Source organism: Lacerta agilis, chromosome 5, assembly GCF_009819535.1.
Source record: "Lacerta agilis isolate rLacAgi1 chromosome 5, rLacAgi1.pri, whole genome shotgun sequence".
Taxonomy (NCBI): domain Eukaryota; kingdom Metazoa; phylum Chordata; class Lepidosauria; order Squamata; family Lacertidae; genus Lacerta; species Lacerta agilis.
The window spans coordinates 57,961,558-57,984,855 of NC_046316.1; the positions used below are offsets into that span (position 1 = coordinate 57,961,558).

At 43.4% G+C, this 23,298-nt stretch overlaps 1 protein-coding gene across 20 annotated transcripts in view; it reads right to left on the minus strand.

Annotated features, from left to right (window-relative positions):
• Window positions 1-23,298, minus strand: part of KIF1A (kinesin family member 1A) — a 110,636-nt gene that overhangs the window by 14,530 nt on the left and 72,808 nt on the right. For 11 of the 20 annotated variants that reach the window (XM_033150045.1, XM_033150041.1, XM_033150039.1 and 8 more), the window contains 11 exons: window positions 22,209-22,294; window positions 20,973-21,111; window positions 19,455-19,623; window positions 18,834-18,924; window positions 17,473-17,591; window positions 16,822-16,877; window positions 13,772-13,880; window positions 12,389-12,455; window positions 10,757-10,841; window positions 9,090-9,195; window positions 4,403-4,429 (listed from right to left, as the gene is read on the minus strand). In XM_033150045.1, coding sequence (XP_033005936.1) covers window positions 4,403-4,429; window positions 9,090-9,195; window positions 10,757-10,841; window positions 12,389-12,455; window positions 13,772-13,880; window positions 16,822-16,877; window positions 17,473-17,591; window positions 18,834-18,924; window positions 19,455-19,623; window positions 20,973-21,111; window positions 22,209-22,294 — 1,054 coding nt within the window. The remainder of the gene's footprint in view (window positions 1-4,402; window positions 4,430-9,089; window positions 9,196-10,756; window positions 10,842-12,388; window positions 12,456-13,771; window positions 13,881-16,821; window positions 16,878-17,472; window positions 17,592-18,833; window positions 18,925-19,454; window positions 19,624-20,972; window positions 21,112-22,208; window positions 22,295-23,298) is intronic. The other 9 variants (XM_033150052.1, XM_033150051.1, XM_033150053.1 and 6 more) reach the window with 1 other exon arrangement.

The window sequence follows — 23,298 nt, forward strand, 5'->3', positions numbered from 1 at the left end:
TGCTAAATTGGAAAAAAAAAACATTTCTGGTCCAGATTACAGCATGCCCTGATAAACAAAGAGAAGAAGCAAGCAAGGTGTGCCATGCATGCAAAGGTGCTATAGCAAGATATGGAGTTCAAGATATAGCAATAATTAAGTACCAATTGTAAAATCAGCTGGTGTCTCAATTTACATAGAAGTGCTAAAACTCAATCTGACCTGGGAAAAGGTCCTTCCCAACAGCAAATACACACAACAACTGTCAAGTTCATCCCAAGGAGAACATTACCCAAGCTCACACACAAACCAATAATGGAACACAGTTCCACCATGCTACCCGGAGCAAGCAATAGAACACGGTGGACGAAACAAATAGAACTGCTGAAGAAGGAACTGAGCCCTGGAATATTGTTACTAAGGCTAGGGTTGGGGAGCAATTAAATCTACTTCCAATTTAAAGCTGAATTTATCAAATTCACACTTTCTCAAATAGTATGAGAACTAATATATAGCCATCCTTTGAAATGCACATGCATTTCAGTTTTGAGATGCCGTTCTCCAACTAGCTAATGCTTACAACAATTCATTTACCTGCGGGTATAGGGTGGTATATAAATTTATTTATTTAATCGACAACGACGACAATGATGATGATATGCATAAAATGAATATTTATACATGAAATTTATACATAAATGCATTGTGTTAGGAGAAATTGCTTGCAAAAGCCTTACATTAGTCAAAGCTGCATACAGAACTGTGCTTGTTAGGAAATATTAGCTAATTTCCATGAGGATTTTTAAAAAGAAAATTTGCAAATTGTTGCAGAAATGTTGGGAACCAAATTTAGGAATGGAAAACGTGAGAGAACTGAAGCTGATGGATCCTTCCATGGCTATCCAAGATGGAAAGGCAGAATCTGAAGATTGAATCTATTTATTATTTAACAGTTATAAAGGGACAAAGGGACGCGGGTGGCACTGTGGGTTAAACCACAGAGCCTAGGGCTTGCTGATCAGAAGGTTGGCAGTTTGAATCCCCACAATGGGGTGAACTCCCGTTGCTCGGTTCCCTGCTCCTGCGAACCTAGCAGTTCGAAAGCACGTCAAAGTGCAAGTAGATAAATAGGTACCGCTCTGGGGGGAAGGTAAACGGCATTTCCATGCGCTGCTCTGGTTCACCAGAAGCGGCTTAGTCATGCTGGCCACATGACCCAGAAGCTGTACGCCGGCTCCCTTGGCCAGTAATAGGAGATGAGCACCGCAACCCCAGAGTCAGACACGACTGGACCTAATGGTGAGGGGTACCTTTACTTTTACTAGACCCCTGCCTTAAGCATGGGCTGCCTAACTGCACGTGTCTAATTTGGTTCTTAGGTATTTGCCAAACACTGACGGTCTTTGATTTCTGGAAGTGCACTTATTCCCTGGAGTTAAAGGCCAGGCTAGTGATAACAATGAATGATTGGGTGGCATATCATTATTTATTGGACTACTATACCTTTATAATGACTACCTGCACAAAATGGTGCCTGGCACTAATCAGAGAGCTCATTAAATAGGCCACATGCAAGCAATAAACCACATATTATTTATTTGCAGCATCACTGTACAGTATACAAGGGTAGTACAGTGGTACCTTGGTTTAAGAACAGCTTAGTTTATGAACAACTTGGATTAAGAACGCTGCAAACCTGGAAGTAGGTGTTTTGGTTTGTGAACTTTGCCTTGGAAGCAAAGAGATGGTTGTGCGGTGTTTCTGCATAGAATGGGACTATGGTGCTGAGAATTGGGGTGTTAAGCTTTCCTCCTAGTGCTGTTTGCGCCCCAGCACCATTTTCATATTGCCCTCAGGCAAACAGCAACCTGGTGTGTGATTTTAATCAAGAAAATGGTGGTGAGGGAAGGATTTCCATTCTCCCACCTCCCTGACGCCATAGTCCAGATCACACATCTTGTCTCATCTACTTTGGCCCTCAGGCTGGAGTAATATAGAATTCTTTTCAGAGCTTGAAAGAGGTCTTGTTGCTTATGATAAATTGGAGGGGGGGCAAGACTCCCCTAAAACATCTGGATTCAATATAGGGCTAGAATTTAAGCAAGTGCAGGGGGCAGAGCATGAGGTGGGTCATCTGTTTTATGCTGCAGAGAGGGTCAGACACAGTGTTTGGAGTCTCTTGGAATCTGAGGATGCAGCAATGGAAAGAACAGGACCCTCTTGGGATGTGAATGCTCTGCACTGTCTCCATGTAGGTTCAGGCAAATAACTCGTATATCGTAAAGACACTGCAGACTCCGCTGTGCCTCACTGTTCCAAAAGGAAAAACTGACTCTGGTAAGCATGAATGGTACCCCTGGAATCTCACACAGCTCAGAGATTGGGGTGGCTCATCTTACTCATTTCATTTCTGAATAACAGGATTTTGTCGTGTTTTAGAATCTTGCAAAATCTCTTTATGTAGAGGTGACAATGGGAGAAAAAGAAGGTGTGTGCATCCCATATGAAACATCTCTCAAACTCTCTGAAAAGGATGGACTGTTACCAAATCATTCTACCTTTGTATCATCACGGGCAGACTGAATGGTTACTCAAGAGGAATCAGAGGAACTTAGCATAGTACAGTTTATTCCATTTACTCCATGAAATTTATTTCTTAGCCTATCTACACTTCCCAGGAATGACAACTTTTGTACCAAACTTTCAGAAATAGAAGCTCAATAAGCATGTGCCTCAACATAACCACAATCCCTAGAGACACCTCAGATCAATCAAATATCTACAAATGACTTGCAATCAAGGTAAGCAAGAAAAGCCCCATTTTATTCCTATTCTGCCCATGCTGGACTATTGACTTCTGCAAATCCAAGGCAGCCAAGAACTACCGTAAGTCCTATGCTCTCAATGGAATTCATTCAGAAAAACCAGTAAACTAAAACAAACCTAGACATCCACAATTCCATTTTCTCAGCATTCTCTTCCTTGGCTCTAAATACAAAGGGAAATCCCAAACACACCTTAGGGGAAGGAGGAAGTCTTCCTAAGTTAAGTACAGTTTTCAGGTTGTATGTAAAGATTGTCCACCTTGGATAATATTCTAAAGGTCAACCATTCCCGCTGGCTTGGTTTGCATGCAGTGCTAGTCCAAAGCATGGCTCAGTGTGAATGCACAAGTGTGCAAGCTTCTGGAGAGGAGGTTGCAGCCACCTTGCTCTTCTTCCAGTCCTGCTGCATCTGTGAGTTAAGGTTTGGTTTAATGTGTCATCTGAACCCAGGCTCCTGGTTTGTCTTCTCCAGAACTGCAAACCAAGAACAAACCTTGGTTATAGCTCATGGAGTGTTTCAAACCATGAGCTAAGGTTTAGACCAGAGGTCAGCAAACTTTTTCAGCAGGGGGCCGGTCCACTGTCCATCAGACCTTGTGGGGAGCCGGACTATATTTTGAAAAAAAAAGAACAAATTCCTATGCCCCACAAATAACCCAGAGATGCATTTTAAAACACCAAGCAGGCCCCACAAATAACCCAGAGATGCGTTTTAAATAAAAGGACACATTCTACTCATGTAAAAACACGCTGATTGCTGGACTGTCCACAGGCCAGATTTAGAAGGCGATTGGGCCGCATCCAGCCCCCAGGCCTTAGTTTGGGGACCCCTGGTTTAGACAGCATGCTAAGTCAAACAACTGCTTGGCTCAACAGCAGTGCAGCAGCAGGAATGGAAGAGGAGCACATTTGTGCTAAACCACTGTTTGGCTTAGCATTACATGCAAACCAATCACTGTAAAACTTACAGACCATTTAATGCTTGAGTTTGTTCAGCTGCGTTTTGCCAAACAGTTTTAACAGGAGCTGTTATCACAAGGCTCCTTCCCACGAAGCCTGTTAAACTAGGTTCTTCCCTCATCTCTCACACGGCAATGGCTCTCCTGCACCCCCTCCCCTTCTTTTCATCACACCCAGCCCAGCTTCTCATGCAGCCTGCATCAGCACACAGCTATCCAAACTGCCTTCGTGCCAGAGCTGGGAGCAAGGGAAGGGGCTTCAGCATGGACAAGGGGTGGGCAGCATAGTTTTGGCAGATGTCAGAAAAAATTACAACCGCAGCAAAACAGAAAGTAAAACCAGCCAAAAAAAGAACATAGATTTACAAGATTTTTTTTAAAGAGAGCTGTTTTTTTAAAAAAAAAATAAAGGAAGAAAGAAAGAAGTAAAGGAAATCAAACAAGGGGGTGGGGGAGAGAGACCCAAGGAACAAAATGGAACAAAAAATGATACAGAAGAGAAGGAGAAAGAAGCTGGTGTATTTGAGTGGGTGAAGGGAAGTTCCAACTGTAGCATTGGTGACCACAATGCTGACTTGGGTAGGGGCACCAGGGAGGAGGTCAAATAAATAAATAAATGGGGAGGGGAACAAATAATACCTAGGCATATCCGAATCAAGAAACTGCCTGCAAAAACACAAACAATCACATGGTTAGTGTGGGTTCAAATGGGTGGTAACAGCAGCAGCAGCAGCAGTAGCAGCAGTTCCATATTGCAGCTCCTCAAAAGCCCAAGCCCTATAAACAGCGCCTCTCTCTGCCCACTGGCAAGCCACAAAAAGCTGCAGTAGAAAATAGCAAAGCATCCAATATCACAACCGTATGAGTGAGTGGAGTGAGTGAGTGAGTGAGTGAGTGTCCAACACTGACACTGAATATTGGGGCCTGAACTGGGGAGAGCTGAGCAAATCCTGGTATAGTCATGAAGTCCAGTGGGTGCATCACTTTCGGCATGCCTACCCAATTTCACAGTGGTCTTGTGAGCAAAGCCCAAGTATGCCACCTTGAATACAAATGTAGTAAGGAACAGGACTACCCTCTTGGTATTGAGATTTGAATCATGTGATGCCAGCCTCATTTATTGCACTAGGATTTACCTCGAGTTCTTGGAACATAACTGCATCGACCATCACCCAATAAAGTTATTAAGGCCTGAATAAGCCCCCGAGGCCATTCTGTCCGTGTTAATTCATGCTTAACCACTACACATTGGGGGGCAGGGGTTAATGCCATAGCGATAAGGAGTTTCCTAGTTCTTCACTGCATTTATAAGAATGAAGGCAATGGAACCTTCTCTAGTGTCATAGAGGTTTCAGTGGCCGGGGGATAGAGGGAATGAGACCAAAATATGTTGTTATTTGGGTCTTTGGGAGGGCAGCTAGGTGACACACAATAGCAAAGCAGTGAGCAGAAGCAAAAGGTTCACATAATGGGTTAGATAGGTTCCCACCCTTCTTGCTTCAGCAATATCAAGACCCAAAGCAAGCCCCCAGAGCCCATGCAGAACTGAAGGGTGGGGGCTCTGGAAGATGGTGAATTGTCCATTGTCTTCCTCAGTTGCTCTAGAATGTCCTCCTCCTGCAAAATCTAGCCATCCTGCTAGCAAACTCTGAGGTATCAGCCAACAATTCAGTTATCATCCATGCAGGCAGCTGAGAATAATGCTCTTATGCCAGGCACAGATCCAGAGAGGAAGAACCAAAAGATGAATGCTCTGTATATGTGATTCCTATCCCTCCCCAAGCAACCTGACAGGTGGTTCATGACCCAGGATAAACCTTTTTATTGTTTTTGATGCTTTTGAGTTTCAATTGCTTTCTTCAAAAAATGAATTTTAATGAGTTATGCTGCTTTGCCAGAGAAATTGATAAGTGTTGTAAATGAAACAACCCAAACATGTCCTAAAGCATATGAATGCTTTGTTAGTTGACTTGAAAATTCATGTTCAAGTATTCTGCGGAGAGCCTGAGTAAGAAAGAAGCAGAAAAATCAATTCCCAGAATATGCAGTACAGTAGGGGTGGGCAACATGTGACCTTCCAGATGTTGCAGGACTACAATTCCCATCAGCCCCAGCCAGCATGGCCAGTGACCAGGGAAGATGGGAGTTGTAATACAGCAACACTGGAAGGGCCACTGGTCCCCCATCTCCGCAGTAGAGATATCCAATCCAATATGCAGAATTACCTAAATGGACTGCACATCCAGGATGGCTCGGTTCTTTTACTGATCAATATCCACCATATCACTACAGAAAATCTTTAATGTCAGCTTTCTTCAGTGATCCTAGAGCTTTTGCAGGTGGCTGACATGCTGACAAGCTGGGCACTTGCAAACCAGGTTTGCTGTGCTTATCCCTAATAGCCAAATGTACTCACAATATTATCACAGGGGGAGCAGCAACTGTTGAGCACAACTAGGAATGATCACTTTGAACACTCATGATAGCAGTTACTTTTGCTGTGAGGTTCTTCCTATTTTGCTTGTGAATGCTGTGTCTGTTGCTAAAGAAACTGCCATTTGGAAATACTTTTCCATAACTGCATCTCCTCCCTCTTAATCCATGGAGCAGGTCTTTAGCAGCTACTGTTTCAGAGAGACACTGCTGTATGCTAGTTGGCCCTCCTTTCATTGATTTTTCTGGGTTCACCTAATCAGCCCCATCACTGGAAACCCTGCACAATGACTTCTGCTTGTGCAACAGGCTATCCCCCCTCTCCTCCTCCCACATACCCCAAAATTGGCTCAAGGGGGTCAGCAAAACAGAACAGCACATGGGGGGGGGCTTGCTCTGTCTGGCAAGCTGCCACGTTTGTGCAGACAGAATGTTCATCATAGCACAACATGGAATTCTGCTCCTTGTTTTTTTTAACATTTCACTTTATTTGTCATTTATACATTGCTTGCTTATTTGGAAGAGAAACTCCATTAGAGCTGAATACTAAAAAGAGTCTTTGCTCTTTTGTTAACATTAGGAAGTTCACATGCCAGTCCTCCTTGCAGTGTTGAAACAATGGGTGAGGGGGTATAAGCTATGGGCTAGCCTTACCTCCATGACTGACGTGAGCCACAGCTAAGCCTGATGAAATGCTTCCCCACCATCCAAACATTCAGACAGCACAGGAAAAGGGCAGAGCTAGCCTGTGTGGCCCCACAACCCCTTTCACCCATTGTTTCAACACTGGAGAGCAGGCTATGTGAACCTCCCTACTGCTACCCAACTACGCATAACCTTTGTCCTAGGGTAACTCACCTCAGACAATCTGTCTTCTCTTCCAGCATTTCTTTGGCAGCTTCTGTTTTTCACACATCACATACTAACACCTTGCCTCGTCCGCAACCCCATTTTAATCGTTCACAGCTCAACCATACAAGCTCGTGATGAGTTGTTTATTTTGCCAGAGGGTCAGGATAAATGATGTTATGTTAAATGTCTGAATGGAGATGAGTATTGAGGGACCAGCCTGGGATGCTTCAGTAAAAATGGAGTAGCCACACAACTACAGGAGACATGGAAAGGGATATTCCCCACCCGCCGCCCAAAAAAGTGAAAGAAACTGGGATTGGAAGCCGTGTTATCTCTTGCCTGTTGTTCTCCTGACATAGTAGCATGAGTACCCCATCCATGGGACCAAACTCAGTCCTTCATATTATGAATTATAACTGTTACAATGCATTACCATCTTGGCTGTCTTAGTGCAGACCCAGGTCATTGAGCCTGAGCTTTCACAGCTGTCTCCCGCCATGAAGCACCATTGACAGGATGGGCAGCAACAGCAGAAATGTTCTATGCTTATGATATTATTATTTTGCTAATTATGGCGTTTTATTAAATGTGCATTTTATACTTGACCTTTGTAATGTTTTGTTTTGAAATATTTAAGATCATTACATTATATTGCTTTGAATCTATACTTTATATTTGACTTTCTTTGGTAACGTTTTATTCTGGATTCTTTTATTTGATGTTTTAATGTGTTGTAAACCGTTTTGAGATATTTTTGTTTAAATATAAAATGATATAGAAATGAAATGGATAATAATAATAATAATAATAATAATAATAATAATAATAATAATAGGTAAAGGTAAATGACCCTTGGTTAAGTCCATTCAAAGGCAACTATGGGTTGTGGCGCTCATCTCGATTCAGGCCGAGGGAGCTGACGTTTATCCACAGACAGCTTTCCAGGTCATGTGGCCAGCATGACTAAACCACTTCTGGTGCAACAGGACACCGTGACAAGTGCCAGAGCACACAGAAACGCTGTTTACCTTCCCGCCACAGCGGTACCTATTTATCTATTTGCACTGGTATGCTTTCGAATTGCTAGGTTGGCAGAAGCTGGGACAAAGCAACGGGAGCTCACCCTGTCACATGGATTTGAACTGCTGACCTTCCAATTGGCAAGCCCAAGAGGCTCAGTGGTTTAGACCACAGCGCCACCCGCGTCCCAGCATATTCTGAATTTGGCCTGGTGATAATGTGCTTGGTGCAAGCATTGCTATTCCAGCTCCAAGGAGCCAAAACATCTCCAGGCAGCTGGTGCTAACTTTCAACTGTCCTGTTCTATCTTTTCCCCAGAAAACCAGCTCCTACTGCATGAACAAGGAGCAGTGATAGGCAATAACGTGATTGTTGCTAATGTATAAGCAGAGGAGCAGCATACCACAGGCAAATCCAAAAATTCTGTATATATGGGGTAAGACCATTGATTATTGGTAGAGCACAAGATTTGCACACAGAAAGTCCCGCATTCTATTTGTGGCAGTTTAAAATATTGGTCAGCATATGGCAGGAGAGATCTCTGCCTCAAACCCTGAAGAGAAGCTGTCAGTCATAGTAGACAATTATGGGCTAAATGGACAAATAGTCTGAACTCTAGTACAAAGTAGCTTCTAATATGGTTCTAATTCACCGAACATTCAGTGATAAGGTGATGGGTGTTCATGGCCAAGGCCAAACAGGAAAAATTAGGCCTGTTTAGCTGGAATCTTTGTTACCAGCCTTGTAAAACTCTTCTCAATCAGAGGGATGCTTGGGGAAAATATTTTGGACCACCGTTGCTTTCTCTTTCTGCTACTTGGGCACTGTAGTCTCGTTACTTAGCTAGCCTCAGCATGGCTTTAGCTCACTGGCTGCACGTACTGCAGTAAAGGGGTGGGGCTTTCAGAGAAATCCCCCCCCCCCAATATATATTTAGGTACATACACTCCCTGAAGATCTACAGGGAGGTCATGTTTGCCTCAGGTTAAATGAGCAGAGCATGCTTTGTGGCCAGACTTACCGATCATCCTGGGAGGGGCGGATGTATCCTGATGACAGGATGTTCAGAGACAGGATGTTGGGGTCAATGAGGGATTCATCTCCTTCTGGGGTGTTCCGAATCCGACCTAAAAGCAGAAAACACCACATACAGTTTATTCCTGAGGGAACTCAAGAGCAGGTATATTTTTCAGCCTATCAATGAGGTGATCCTGTCAAGCTGTAGCTATAAAGAAGATCATATTGCTGCGACATTTTTGTTTCTCTCACTATACAGATCCATACTGCCCTGGAACAAATAAGAGGCAGCAAGCCTACCACACCACTATAATTTGGACACTTCTCAAAATCTGCCTGCATAGGCAACATAAATTCCCTGATATAGTGGCCTCACAGCCCCTGAGGTTCTAGGGGCAGAATAGCTCCTCACAATATATAAACACCATTTTGAATGGTTTTCACTGCACCACATACCAGAATAGGACACAGATCTCCAGAGTACAGACTGCCTACAAGTCAGTAAGAATGTTCAGGGGCCTACTTAGGGTCTCGGAGCATTGCTTTTGATGCTCAGCACATAGCATTTGTGTCTATTAACCTCTCTGGAGTCAATGGGAGTAAGGAGCTGCTCAGTTCAGGCAACCATTTGGCCACAACAGGAGGGAAAACCATTTTCAGACTTAGTATTGCTGGTGCTGGAGGAGACTCTTGAGAGTCCCATGGACTGCAAGAAGATCAAACCTATCCATTCTCAAAGAAATCAGCCCTGAGTGCTCACTAGAAGGACAGATCCTGAAGTTGAGGCTCCAGTACTTTGGCCACCTCATGAGAAGAGAAGACTCCCTGGAAAAGACCCTGATGTTGGGAAAGATGGAGGGCACAAGGAGAAGGGGACGGCAGAGGATGAGATGGTTGGACAGTGTTCTCGAAGCTACTAACATGAGTTTGGCCAAACTGCGAGAGGCAGTGAAGGATAGGCGTGCCTGGCGTGCTCTGGTCCATGGGGTCACGAAGAGTCGGACACGACTGAACGACTGAACAACAACAACAATTGCATTCCCTCATGGGGAACCTTCCAGGGGCCACATGCCGTTGGTGGGTGGGGCTAGAGGCAAAAATGAGCAGAGCAATGGATGTGACTCTTACTCCTGCACCAGTGAAGGTTGGACCATTTGGTCAACTAGGGCACTGCCCCACTAACCTCCATCTGGCCCCACCTGCCTGTCTTCTTACTTACAATCAGCCCAGGGAGTGGCACAGGCTATCAGCTTTCTACTCCTTAAGACTCAGGGCTGCCCTTGTAGAATTCGGCAGGGAGGAGGACAGAGACAAAACTAAAGTGAGTTGGTTCTGCCTGCCATTGGCTCTGTCTCTACTTCCTGTTGGCCTTCCTGCCTTCTGTCCTACCAGTTCCAATGGGAGTGAGCCACCACTGCCCTGTTCATTCCAGCCACACAAAAGCCACGAGGTTTTTGGCCCTGCACACGCAACATCCACACATCTTCACCCTCCATCTAGGCAAACCATCAGCATTATCACATCCAAGCCAAGCACAAAGCCGGGGACATGAGAGGACATGGCCCAGGGTGCATTTTGAGAGGCCCGGGAGGCCATTTTGGGCTCTTGGGCCTGAGACTCCACCCCCTTGGCTAGGAGATACAAGAAAGGGAATACACAAGCTTCACTTACCCACAACCAGCTCCCGCACTTCTTTCCAGCGAATGTGGCTCCCTGTCTCATGCACCAGGGTGACAGTGATCCTCCTCTGGATACCCTGTCATCCACCATGCCCAAAGAGAAAGGAGGCAGCGGTTATGAGAACTTCAGCTAAGCAATGAGCAGCACTGAGTGAGGGTTTTGTCCTTTGCAAAAGGATATGTGCATGAATAGTGGCAAAAGTATTGGCCAAGAGAAGGAGAAGGAGGTGGCTCCTACAGCAGGTCACCTCTTATAAACTGGCCCTTAAATGAGGCAATCTACAGTGCTAGCCACATAGTTCCCACACGCTCTTCTTGAAAAGTGCTTTGCCAAGATAGGCAAATAAATACAGTTTGTCTTGACCTCATTTAAAAGCGTCATTTGGGCACTGCTTTATTATGTGTATGAGCAAGATACACAACAGGGGACTTCCTACAGCATATTAAAACTTGGCTGCTTTCAATTTTGATTCTGTGTTACTCCTCTTTTATTGTACTGTGCTGCATCATAGTTACTATGGGGGAGGGTTTCTTTTGTTGCTTATGTGCTGTTGTTTAACCTATAAGAAGAAAAGCAATAAAAACACTTTTCAATAAGAAAAAGAAAGAAGAAGAAGAAGAAGAAGAGGAGTTTGGATTTGATATCCCGCTTTTCACTACCCGAAGGAGTCTCAAAGCGGCTAACATTCTCCTTTCCCTTCCTCCCCCACAACAAACACTCTGTGAGGTGAGTGGGTCTGAGAGACTTCAGAGAAGTGTGACTAGCCCAAGGTTACCCATCAGCTGCATGTGGAGGAGCGGAGACACAAACCCGGTTCCCCAGATTACGAGTCTACCACTCTTAACCACTACACCACACTGACTGAAAAAGGAGGAGGCATTTTAAAGGAGGTAATCTGCGGTGCAGAGCAGTTGAACCTCTCCCATTTCCTTCCGTAGCAAAATATTCTATGCACTGCTCAGCATGAAAAACAAATTTATGACAAACCAGTAGAGTGAGAGGGTAAGGTGCAGCAGTGAGCAAGCGCTAACTCAGTCTCATGGCTCCTACAAATGGAATGAAGAAGTTAACCGAGCTAGGAGCAAGGCCAGATATCAGTCCGATATCAGGACACAAAGTTCTAAACCCAACAAGCTTTATTGCCAAGATGGGACACACACTTTATTAGCAAGAATTAGTTTTGCAAAAATGTACAGCCTACAGGTGCACACTCCATTGGGGTTGGTGCACCTGTTCTCACCAGGGGAGGCATCACATGGCTCTGGGAGATAATGCCAGAACCCCCTGCTCCTCTGAATCCTGTTTTTGCCACCCCAGGCCATGGCTCTGAGCTCTCTCCAGTCTCTGACAGCAGTTGAGATTCCTGTTTGACAGGAGAGAGCTTTTTTCCTGACTGTCTTAGCACCCCCACCCCATTCCTTCTCATGCACCTCTTCATGTGTCTCCAGAGTCTGCCATCCCAGGTTTGTGAGCAAAGATGCTTAGTAAAACATGGCAGGAGGATTGTATTTTTATTGGTGTTTCACTGCCCACCTCCAGAAATTTTTGTTTGTAGACCTGAACCTAACAAAAATATCATCACAGAGAAGAGCCAATGGGCTTGGGGATTGTGGCAGAAAATACCTGGTGTAGAAGGAATGTTCCAAGGCAGGGCATTCCTCCACGGTGATCCACAACAGCAGGGATGTAGCTATAAAACAAAGCTACAGTGAGACAGGATGTGGAATGTCAGCCCACAGCACCAAGTCCCCCAAACAGTGCAAATGAAACATGCTCTTAGAGATCCTTGCCTGTGTTGCCCATGCTACCATACCTGTATTTTTTGAACATTGTATTTGCACCAAATGCATTCAGCCTGTGTTATGGGATGCTCTGAGCCCGCATCCCATCAAAGGGCCCACATTGCAGACAGGGACAACTGCTACAGAACACACAACAGTGGTCTCCACAACTTCAGGGTCAATGCTAGGTTTATTTGCATCAGTCTATCCTTTGCCTTGTGGGAGAAGGGCAAAAGCAGATAAGAAACAGGGAACCACAGAGGGAGAGGCTTTCAGACTGCTTCACAGTCACTCAGCAGAAGGGCATGCAGGATTAAGGCAGCAAAGTGCTCTTGATCCTGCACAGACCACACCCAGAAAAAAGGGTATGATCATACTGTGTGGCATGTAGGGATGGTGGAGAATTTTGATGCAGTATGCATTTAAAGCTGAATCTATCAATTTTGCAATTTCTGAAACAATATGTGAACCAAAGCACAGCTAACCTTCAAAACCTGCATTTATCCAAATTTTGCAATGCAGTTCTCCCAAAAGCAATGGTTACAAATATATATATATATATTAAGGGAAAGTGTGCATAAAATTTAAAATATTAGGAAAAAATAACATGCAGAAATGCATTATACTGTATTAATATACACATTTTGACTGCAAAAATGTGTATATTAGTCAAAACTGCATACAAAAATGTATTTCTTAGGAGAAATTTGCACTAGGATGTCAATGAATTTACATGAGGGGTTTGGGGTTTTTTTTGGTAGGGAAGAATTGCAAATTGCTGCAGAATGCACAGAAATGAATTAAAGTTTGGAAAAATGAGAGACTGGGAGAACAAAAATTAAGATTCTTCTATCCATAGAGGCATAGGGATACCCAGTTCAATTATTTGTGATATACAGTAATTTATACTCTTTTTCTCATTAGGCAACAATTCACCCACAGCTTGACTTTTACATATATGTTTTGTATCCCAAATTCTCTGTGCAATGCTTTGCAAATATATAGCTTGTTTCCAACTTCAGCCTTTGGGTCAATCCAATAGGGCTCTTCTTATGCATGTGCATGACTGAGCAAAACAAAGAATGGGAGAACTAAATGAGCATGTTCCTAAGAAGTCTCCTAAGTCATTCCTAGGACAAGTTCCAGGTAGGATGATCAAATCATGTCTCCTAGAATAGAAAGCTAACTCCACCCCACTGATCCATTGACAAATATAGTCACTTACTCGCCATTGGCCTCAAGCTCACAGATCTCAAAGAAAACCATCAGATCATACTTGCACTGGCAGGGGCCAATGCTGGGCCTCGTCATGGCACTCAGTTTGGTTGCAGGCACTGCAAAGGGGGGAAATGGAATTAGTGGCCAAAGATAAGGGCAAACAATCCCTATCTTCTCAGATTGTAGACTGGCTTCACAACTTGGGCTTGTCCACATTGGAGCTTCCAGCTGCTTGCATTCCCATTTGATTTATGTGGTCCACATGATGTTACCCTTAAAAATACCACTCTCATTGCTTCCCCCCTGCAAATTCAGGTTTACCTGAAATGGGGATGATCCAATAAATGAGAGGTGGGGGAATCAGGCTCAAAACAATCACACTTGGGATTTCAGAATATTTGTTTCAGGGTTTGGGTGTAGGTGGATCAATCATCATTTTCTGCTACTCCCCTTTTCACACCCACTATTTTCTTAATGCTTTCATTTATTTTCATTCCCATAACTATTTCTGAAGTACTCCTGAATGTAGGAGCATAGCCTTATCTATATTTTTTTTCTTTGGAACTCTCAAATTTGCACAGAATCACAAGCAAACCACATTAAAAAAAATTATAGCATTTAATTGGCATAATAGAACCAACAAATTTGAAGGTGGGGGCGAACACAAAAGGGAACTCCTATTGGTATGAAATGAAAAGGCAGAGGTCTAATTAAAATGGGGGGGGGAGTGGATTAACAGCTAAATAATGCTCAAATATGGACAAGCCCCACAGCACAGCAAGGGCAGGACAGCCAGTTCCACCAACACTTACTATCTAAAATTTAGAAAGAGTCAATGGTAAGATCCATTAATGTTTGAAGAAAGCTTTTGGACCCAGATATACAAAGAGGAAGATGGATGGGGCACTGTAAGCAAATGCATAAGCACACACAAAACACATCTTCTCCTGCATCAAGATCAGCAGACCCACATATATGAAAACAAAGTCAACAGCAATGCAGTCTCTCTGAATGGCAAACAAGAAGGACTGGGCTTAATGATTTTCATGAAAGACACAAGACACACAAAGAAAGGGGGGTGGTTAATGCTCACGGCATTGTTAAGTGGTGTAAAATAAGAACTATGTACGTAAATAAGCATATTATTAAGAGCTAGAGGCATTTCTTCTGGAGTGGATGTTTGGAAAATATTGTGGTCAACTAGCTTACATATAGACAGCAATTCTGCGTGCCTGAGGCACCCTAAGGAGATCTATTGTACCACGTCCTAGGACTCCAGAAATCAATCCCATTAGGCATCTCAAGTGGGACTTTTCATCTCCCTCTACTTGTGTTCCTCACTGGTGAAATTGCAAATGTCTCAAGTTAGGAGCAGGTTTTCTGTCTTTGCTTTCCCCCCTAATGCTATTCTGTAAGGTGCTGTGTACAATTATGGATTTATATCACTATCCTCAAGCATTTTCAAATCCATTGGGAGTGAGAGTGGCCAAACATTGAAGACAGGTATAGGGAACATGGAGTACAGAAGCATCAGGACAGCCACAATTCCCATCAGCCCTAGTCAACATCATGGGAGTTGTAGTCAAGCAACATCTAGAGGGCCACAAGTTTCCTCAACCCTTATTTAAGAGAGGAATGAATGGCCCAACACCATCACTGAATCCCCTGAGCTGCACTAACAGCCCATAAATAAATATAAGCACACAACACACACACACAAACACAGCCCAGAAGAAAGAGGTAGCAAGAAATCACACAGAACACTGCACACAGCAGAATGGAATATCCCGTTGACTCAGGGATCAAAGTCATCCTGGGAGGGACTCACGTATGTTGTGGATTCATTCAAGACACTATACAAACTTAACTTGGGAACAGAAAGCAAAGCAATTACACTGCTTTATGGTGTCCCCCTTTTTCCTGTCCTTCTGAGTAGTGCATTGGTGCCTTTCCCAGGAGCCCTCCAAGTCAAGATCCCTGAGTCTGGGCCTTCCAAAGCTTTGTCCAGGGACCAACCAGGCTTCTGAGCCTTTTTCACAACACAGTTCCCAAGTAACAGGGATGTTGTGGTGCTGGGTTCCTCCCCCTCTCTGATGAGGAAAGAGGAGGCTGTGCTGGCAGCATAAAACATGTGTCCAGAGAATGTTTCCAGGAGCTGGCCAGCAAGCACGTTGGGTATCAGACCCTTAATCATCAGGAGGGATCTCTCTTGCTCTTCACAGGGGAAACAGAGAGGCAAACAGAGAGCACAATACAATATGAAACAATTATGCACAGAAACATAATGCAGCCTAAACAAAATACATAAGCAGCTCATCCAGTGCTTGCAAACCCCTATAGCCTTAAAATGTAGTGTGCCATTCAGAACCACAATGTGGAAGAATGAGGAAGCCAACCAAGCATTTATCACGTTAGACCGATACTCAGGAGTGGGGGTGAGACATACTGGTGACAGTAATGCTGTAAGTGGCTATCACTGTGTTATCAACAAACCGTCTATAGTGATAAAAGAAAGGGATGGAGCAGGCCTAGACAGTGTGCACACCACACATTTAAAGCACATGGCTTCCTCCAGACAATCCTGGGAACTGTAGTTTACCCCTCATAGAGCTACAATTTCCTGCACCTTTAACAAACTTAGGTCCTAGGAATTTTTTTGGGGGGGAGGGGAGTGACTTTGTGCTTTAAGTGTACTATAAATGTATGGTGTGTGCACAGCTCAAGTTTAGCCTCACTGCTAGAGAGAGCTGTGGAAAAGGCAAAAACTTAGAAACTTGCTGAAGGTGTCTATTACATTGCTGGAGCAAAGCAGCATACAGCTTCTGAGCAAAAAAGAGGAACCCCTCCCACACACACACTTAAAATGGAGCATTCAATATGCCACAACTATGGGGCATGCTCAGGTCACTTCACTGGCTCTGCTGAGAGACCCGCTACATCACATTATTTCATCCCTGGCAGCAGCCATTCCATGAGACTGCAGCTGCTTCTCCTATCCTTTTGGTTCCTACATTTCTATTTAAAATCATGCTAAATGAAAAGCAATTTCTCTCTTACCTGGTTTGGATAATGGCATGACCCGAGGGAAATGGCGCCGGGATGGTCTTAGGGGGCTGTAGAGAAAGAAACACAAATTTTAAAAAGGGAACACAGGGAGAAGAAATTAGATTATATCAACGTAGGCCCAACAGGAATTTGTGCTTGGTCAAATAATAGGACCTGAACATGAGCTGATGGTCAAATAATAGGACCTGAACATGAGCAGTTGCTCCAAGTCTTTACCCACCCAAGAATCAGAAGTTGCAACCAAGACTTCAGCATTGATTCGTCTAGTCCAGCTGAGTGTCAGACTTGTACTCTTTGACCAGACCATGATTTGTTGATCTCTAACAATGTAAATGTAACAGCAGCATCTGCCCTTATACAATTCCCTGGCTTGGATGAGATACCTGAGCATGCTTTAGTTGTTCTACCATAAAACAAACTGCAGCAAGGCAGTTCTGAAAATGCACTATCGATCCTTGCCACTGAACACATGAATCTGATCAAAATAAGGCCAATGAATAGTGCCTCAATGTCCTTACGGCTGCAGCCACAGGCTTTGTGTATTACAAAATGGACATAATCTGAGCTAAGGTAGGGCAAACCCCAAAGCCAGTGAGAGATTAATCCTATGGCAATGGCAGTTGTTGTGGAGGTGACATTTACCTGAGGACATCCTTGCAGAGAGGCGGAAAAGGATGCTGCTGATAGTGCCCAAATACCTCAAAAACAATTGGCTGGCTCTTGATATACTCAATGAAAGATTTGGTGACCTCCACTGCAATCTGAGAGACAGGGGAAAAAAGAAGAAGAAAAGCCATTTGAAACAGAATATCTACATGGTCCCATTCACTTAAGCAAAATTTATTTCAGCAAAGTTTATGGTTAACATTGGTTACATGGCAAAGGAAAGGCACTCAGTACTACTACTGCTACTAATAATATCCTTAGTAAAATTATAAACTAAAAGTCGTACTTAGGCACAGATATTTATTACTTCATTTCACATGAACTAGATGGCTATTATAGGATGCGGGTGGCACTGTGGTCTACACCACAGAGCCTAGGGCTTGCCAATCAGAAGGTTGGTGGTTCGAATCCCCACGATGGGGTGAGCTCCCGTTGCTTGGTCCCTGCTCCTGCCAACCTAACAGTTGGAAAGCACGTCAAAGTGCAAGTAGATAAATAGGTACCGCTCCGGCGGGAAGGTAAACGGCTTTTCCGTGTGCTGCTCTGGTTTGCCAGAGAGGCAGCTTAGTCATGCTGGCCACATGACCCAGAAGCTGTACGCCAGCTCCCTTGGCCAATAAAGCGAGATGAGCGCCGCAACCCCAGAGTCGTCCGTGACTGGACCTAACAGTCAGGGGTCCATTTACCTTTACCTAGATGGCTATTGGTTGAATTCAGCAGAGCTCTGGTCATGTTTTTATGTTAAGTTTGCCATAGACTGATCTGGCAAAGTGATGGCCTCTCAGCTTAGTTCTCTAGCTGTGTGATGGTAATGATGTTGACTTATGAGGGTGAACACAATAAAGATTGCAAAGCACTTTGCAAATTCCAAGTGTTTATACCAATGATAAACAGAAGCAAGTACAGCATGCGACATGATGTGCTGGTGCAATGGTTCATCTTGAATACTTGTTTGCTGTTGCAGTGCATAGAATTATGCAATACAGATTATAGTTAACAAGCTATAATATGCCTATAATACAGCTTTCAACTTGTATGGCAATCATTGTTATTGATGGCTCTTTTTCATTCAGAAGAAGGTCACTGATTATGCACAAAATGAAAAGCTTGCTTCATTCTTAGTATAAGGAGGGCACCCTGAATCCAGAAAAATGTATTTTTTCATATCCTTGTTAATCAGGCTGTTTCAAGTACTATTGCCTGACATTAAAGGTGTCACCATAAATACCATCTCTATGGCAATCACAAATCTGCTCTACCAGAGGCTATTTCCACCCTGGATGCAGGTGCTGCCCATGGAGTTGTGAAAATGAAGCCTTCTCAGATTCTATACTTACATTTTGTACATGATAGAAGCCAAGAGGTGGGCCTCGCCCAGTGTTCTTCAAGGGTTCTGTGGAGAAGGCCTCGTCATGGCGGTGGATAAAGCTATGAAGAAATACAAGTTTTATTATTGTTGTTGTTATTAAATATATTTATCACAGGTATGTTCCATAGTTGCATATTGCTACACAGGCAGAGACCATTAAACACTAGCTCAGTTGAGGTCTGAAGGTCACCACTGGGGCTTCCTATACTTTGAGTGCTACATTCCTGTAGGGGGCTCTAACATACTGAAAGGCCAGTAGGACAAGGACCTGAGGGGGAATAATCCTCAAAGGGTTCCTTACCCCATCATGCAGGGATCCCTCATAGTTCTTTGCTGTCCTCCTTTTCTCTTGTAATAATTAATGGCTCCCACCAAAGTAAGGTCTGGTATCTATACTCTAACCTCCACCCTTTAGCCTTTTAAATGCTAAAACGTTTTGGCTGTCAGGAATCAACTTCTGTCAATCTAGGTTTTCCCATCTGAAAAGAATGGGATAGCCACCAAAGAGCAAACGGAGGAGAAACCACAATCTCCTAAGGTTATCTAAAATGGGTAAAGGGCAAATAGAGAAGGAAAGACTGGAACTCACTTAAACTGGCAGAAGATGTCTGCATATTCTGCTGAGATGCTAGATGCCTGCAAAACTGTCACTCTGAAAGTGAATATGCTGCCCAGCTTCAGGTGCTCAAGGGCTGCCTCTAAAGGCCCATCCACCACAGACTTCTCTGAAGTGTCCAGGAGAAGATCCTCAGGAGTGGCTGGAGAAATAGAATATTAAAGTTATAAATAGAATATTAAAGCTAGAAAGGACATTTCCTCATTGGTATAAAGCAGAGGCTTCCTCATATCCTAAATGGTGCACACATCAAAGTGAGAGCAGAAGAAGACGTCCTGGACACTGGAATGAAAAAGCTTGCTTGTCCCATTGGTGGACTTTCCTGTACAAAATAGCACGGTGGGCACAACAGCTGAATTCTGTGGCTTTGCCACGTAGTGTTGGAATGACTTCTGCCTGAAACCCTGGAGAGCAGCTGCCAGCCAGTGTTTACAGTACTGGGCTAGATGGCCAAAGATCTGACTTGGTAGAAAGCAGCCTCCTAGGTTCCTAATGCTCACAAGTGGAACTTTCAGTAAAATGCTGTAGTGTATAATCACCTCCTAGTAGGAGCATTCCTGTTCACGTTTCCTGCTATCTGGCTAACTTTCCTCCAGGATACAGTAGCATATAAGCTATAACAAGCTCAATCAGAGCACTCTACTCTCTCACACCAGTTTTCTGTTTATTTTTCCTAATGGAACCTAATATTTTGTAGCTATTCAGCATACTCAGTCCTCGTTGGACTTTGGGAAAAGGGTTGCCTCCTTGTGTGTGTGTTTTTTTAAATATACTTCTGTTAACATGAGGGTTTCACTTAAAATGCTGATACCTCCCTACTGTTTCTCAGTAGCCCAGTTGGGCTCTGTGTTTGTCAGCATGCACCATGTCAGTTTGCTGTTAGTGGGAGTGATGCCAGGAAAAAGCACATCAAACATAACAGAAACATGGCCACACAATACGAGGTTTTTCCTCTCTCAATCAGTACACACACTAGGTTTGCTTCCAGGCAACCTGTTTACCGAGCATTCATCCTGATCTGTTTGGACAAAGTCTGCAGGGTTAGACCACACTGACTGTTTATTGAGCATTTATTCCGAGTGATACTGTGTGGTGTCAAGCAAATGTTATCCCACACTTTCCATGCATTTTCAGTCACTTTCCCTGCAAAAAGTCAGATTCCGAGGGGAAGCGGGTTTGTTGAGCAAGAGTCCAAATAAACTTTAATTGTGCAACCTGAATGTCCCGGCATGTGACTGAATCCCACCCCAAAATAGCAATGGTCTGGAAGTGCCCTGGAAGCCTTATCTTTTAAAAAAAATATTCTTCTTTTTTAAAAAATCTCATTTACTTCGCTGTTTTCAACCACAAGAAAACATAGAGTGGCTGTTGATGTAGCTTTCCAATGTTCTTTATGAGGAGCTCCAAAAAGGGGCTCAAATATTTGGCTTTTGCTGCTATGCACACAGTTCCCCAACCCCTTTCTGACCTAAAAAAAAAAAAACCCTTCACCTGCACAGGTGTTGTTGTTGACTTCATCTGCAGATGGTCCTATGTCAGTTACTTGTCCCTGTCCCTCTACGATACGCAGCTCCTCCTGTGAAGTTCCAGAGCGGGACATTCCCACTACAGGACAGGACTCAGACTGGAACTACAAGGAAACAAAGGATAGGAAAAGAATACAAGATAAAGGTATGATGGTTCTGGATGGTGTCATTAGGTTTCCCTTGCAGTGGTGTATTTTGCCATTCTCCTTTTTAAACTGTGAGGTTAGGGAGATGCAAAGTCAAACTCAAGATGCAAGTGAAACCAGCTGATCTAAGAAGAGAGGAACTTCTGGGCTATGAAGTTCCATTATTAAATAACTTAAAAGAGTTCAGTAAGATGAGAACATATAGGACTAACTTATCTCTTCTCAGCTGCCAGAATTTTATAAGCAAGAGAATAAACACCCATTGTGCCATCTATTAAAAATGGCACAACAAAATATGAGATTATACATCAATTGCCAAATTATATTATATTTAAGGATCAAACCTATAGGCAGGATATTTTTTTGTCTAAATTGATTAAGTTTTTAGAAAACTGTAGTTAATTGTAGGAGATGTTAATTCACACTGTTTTGAAACTTAGCAGTGCTGTTGGAGTTTCTTCTGTCCCTTATATTGCATCTTTCCTCCCCCCCCCCCCTCAGTTTTTGTATCTCTTATTCTCTTATTCAGACAAGGTAGAAATAAAATACAAATATGATCAAGGGAGGGGGGAAAACTTGCAGAGCTTTATATTTATCAATAATAATCTGATATAGTATTTGCTGCTAAATAGCAAACATTTCATAGAATCTGGACTGAAATCCAAGACTTCAGAGGTCGCTAATGTCAGTTTCCATGTCACTCAGAAAAAACAAACCAGCCTGCTCTGTTTTCCATATGTTAATATATGTAAATTCATGTAAATTTAAGCTATCTTTTGCTTAGTTTGGGGTATAAATTACAAAGAACAGCAGGTATGGCATACAATTGAACAGGGTAGTTTAAAACAGAAGAGACAACAAGCTTTGTTGTAACTCAGACTCTAAGTAGTCTCTAGAGACCAACATTACTTTGCCACACTAATGAGCCCTCTGAAACTTCTGAATCTGTACAGCAAATTGGTTAATTAATATAACCAGTTAGGTTCGGGTCCATGTGCCGAGTGCGATCAACGAACTTGGATGATGCTCAGCTAGTTCTGTCTTTCATAGCATACCTTTTCGAAGTGCTGATCATCAAAGGAAATTTTGGCCGTTCCAGATTGCCGCACTCCTGAGCCATAATCTGGTGCTTCTTCATCAGCTAGAAACAGGAAGGCATCAAGAGGTTATAGTAAAGAAAGAGAAACTCAGCCTCCCCAACAGATTGAGAGCCATAGCCAGGAACTCATAAACTGCAATCCTATATCCACTTCCTCATTGGACTCAGTGGGATTCCCTTCTCAGTAGAAATGCCTAGGATTGCACTTTTGCTCACTTATCTTTTCACATTTATATTTTCTTATGAGTACATTTTATCCCACCTTTCCTCAAAGCAGCTCAAGAGGGCATGCAAGGTTCTCACCCTCACATTAAATCCTCACAGTAACCCTGCTGAGAGACAATGAATAGCCCAAAGTCACCCCGAGAAATTCATGGCTGAGGGGGGATTTGAACCTGGGTCGTCTCCCCATTCCTAGTACAACACTCTAATCCACAAGAAGGCACTAGGGAACTGTACAGGGCAAATAGAGTCAGTCACCAAGTGTGGTTGCATTTGGACTGGCATCACTCAAAGTTTGTTTTTGCATGTGGTAAATTTCTTCTCTGAATACCATTATCCAGCCACACTGTGAGGAAAGAAATATAAAAAGTGGGGATGGTTGGTTATCTGGATGCACCTTGAATCATCCAAATGAATGAGAATGAGGAAAGGTACCACTGGAAGTCAAACAATAGATGGTCTAAATTTCACTACATCAAGGGAGAGCAAATGCCTCTGCTAAAACTAAGCATGATGCTGAAAAATGTGGACACAGAAAGCATCAATTAATCCATCTATTTGCCATCAAAGTTGCAATCTTCTGGCCAAGCTGCTCTGTCCTTATCTTAGCCCAGCACAAATGTGATTGCACCTCCAGAGAAATGCAGTTGGCTCATAAGGAAGGCATTGGATTTTATTTCTTTGACTGATGGCTTCCTGTGAAATTTTGCAGGATATGCTTAAATTGCTTTTCCTTGCATGTCAGAGACATGGGGTTGTGCATTTCTCTGTACGATGCTTTGAAATATACATGTTATGGAAACATTTAATTTAAAATATTTTAT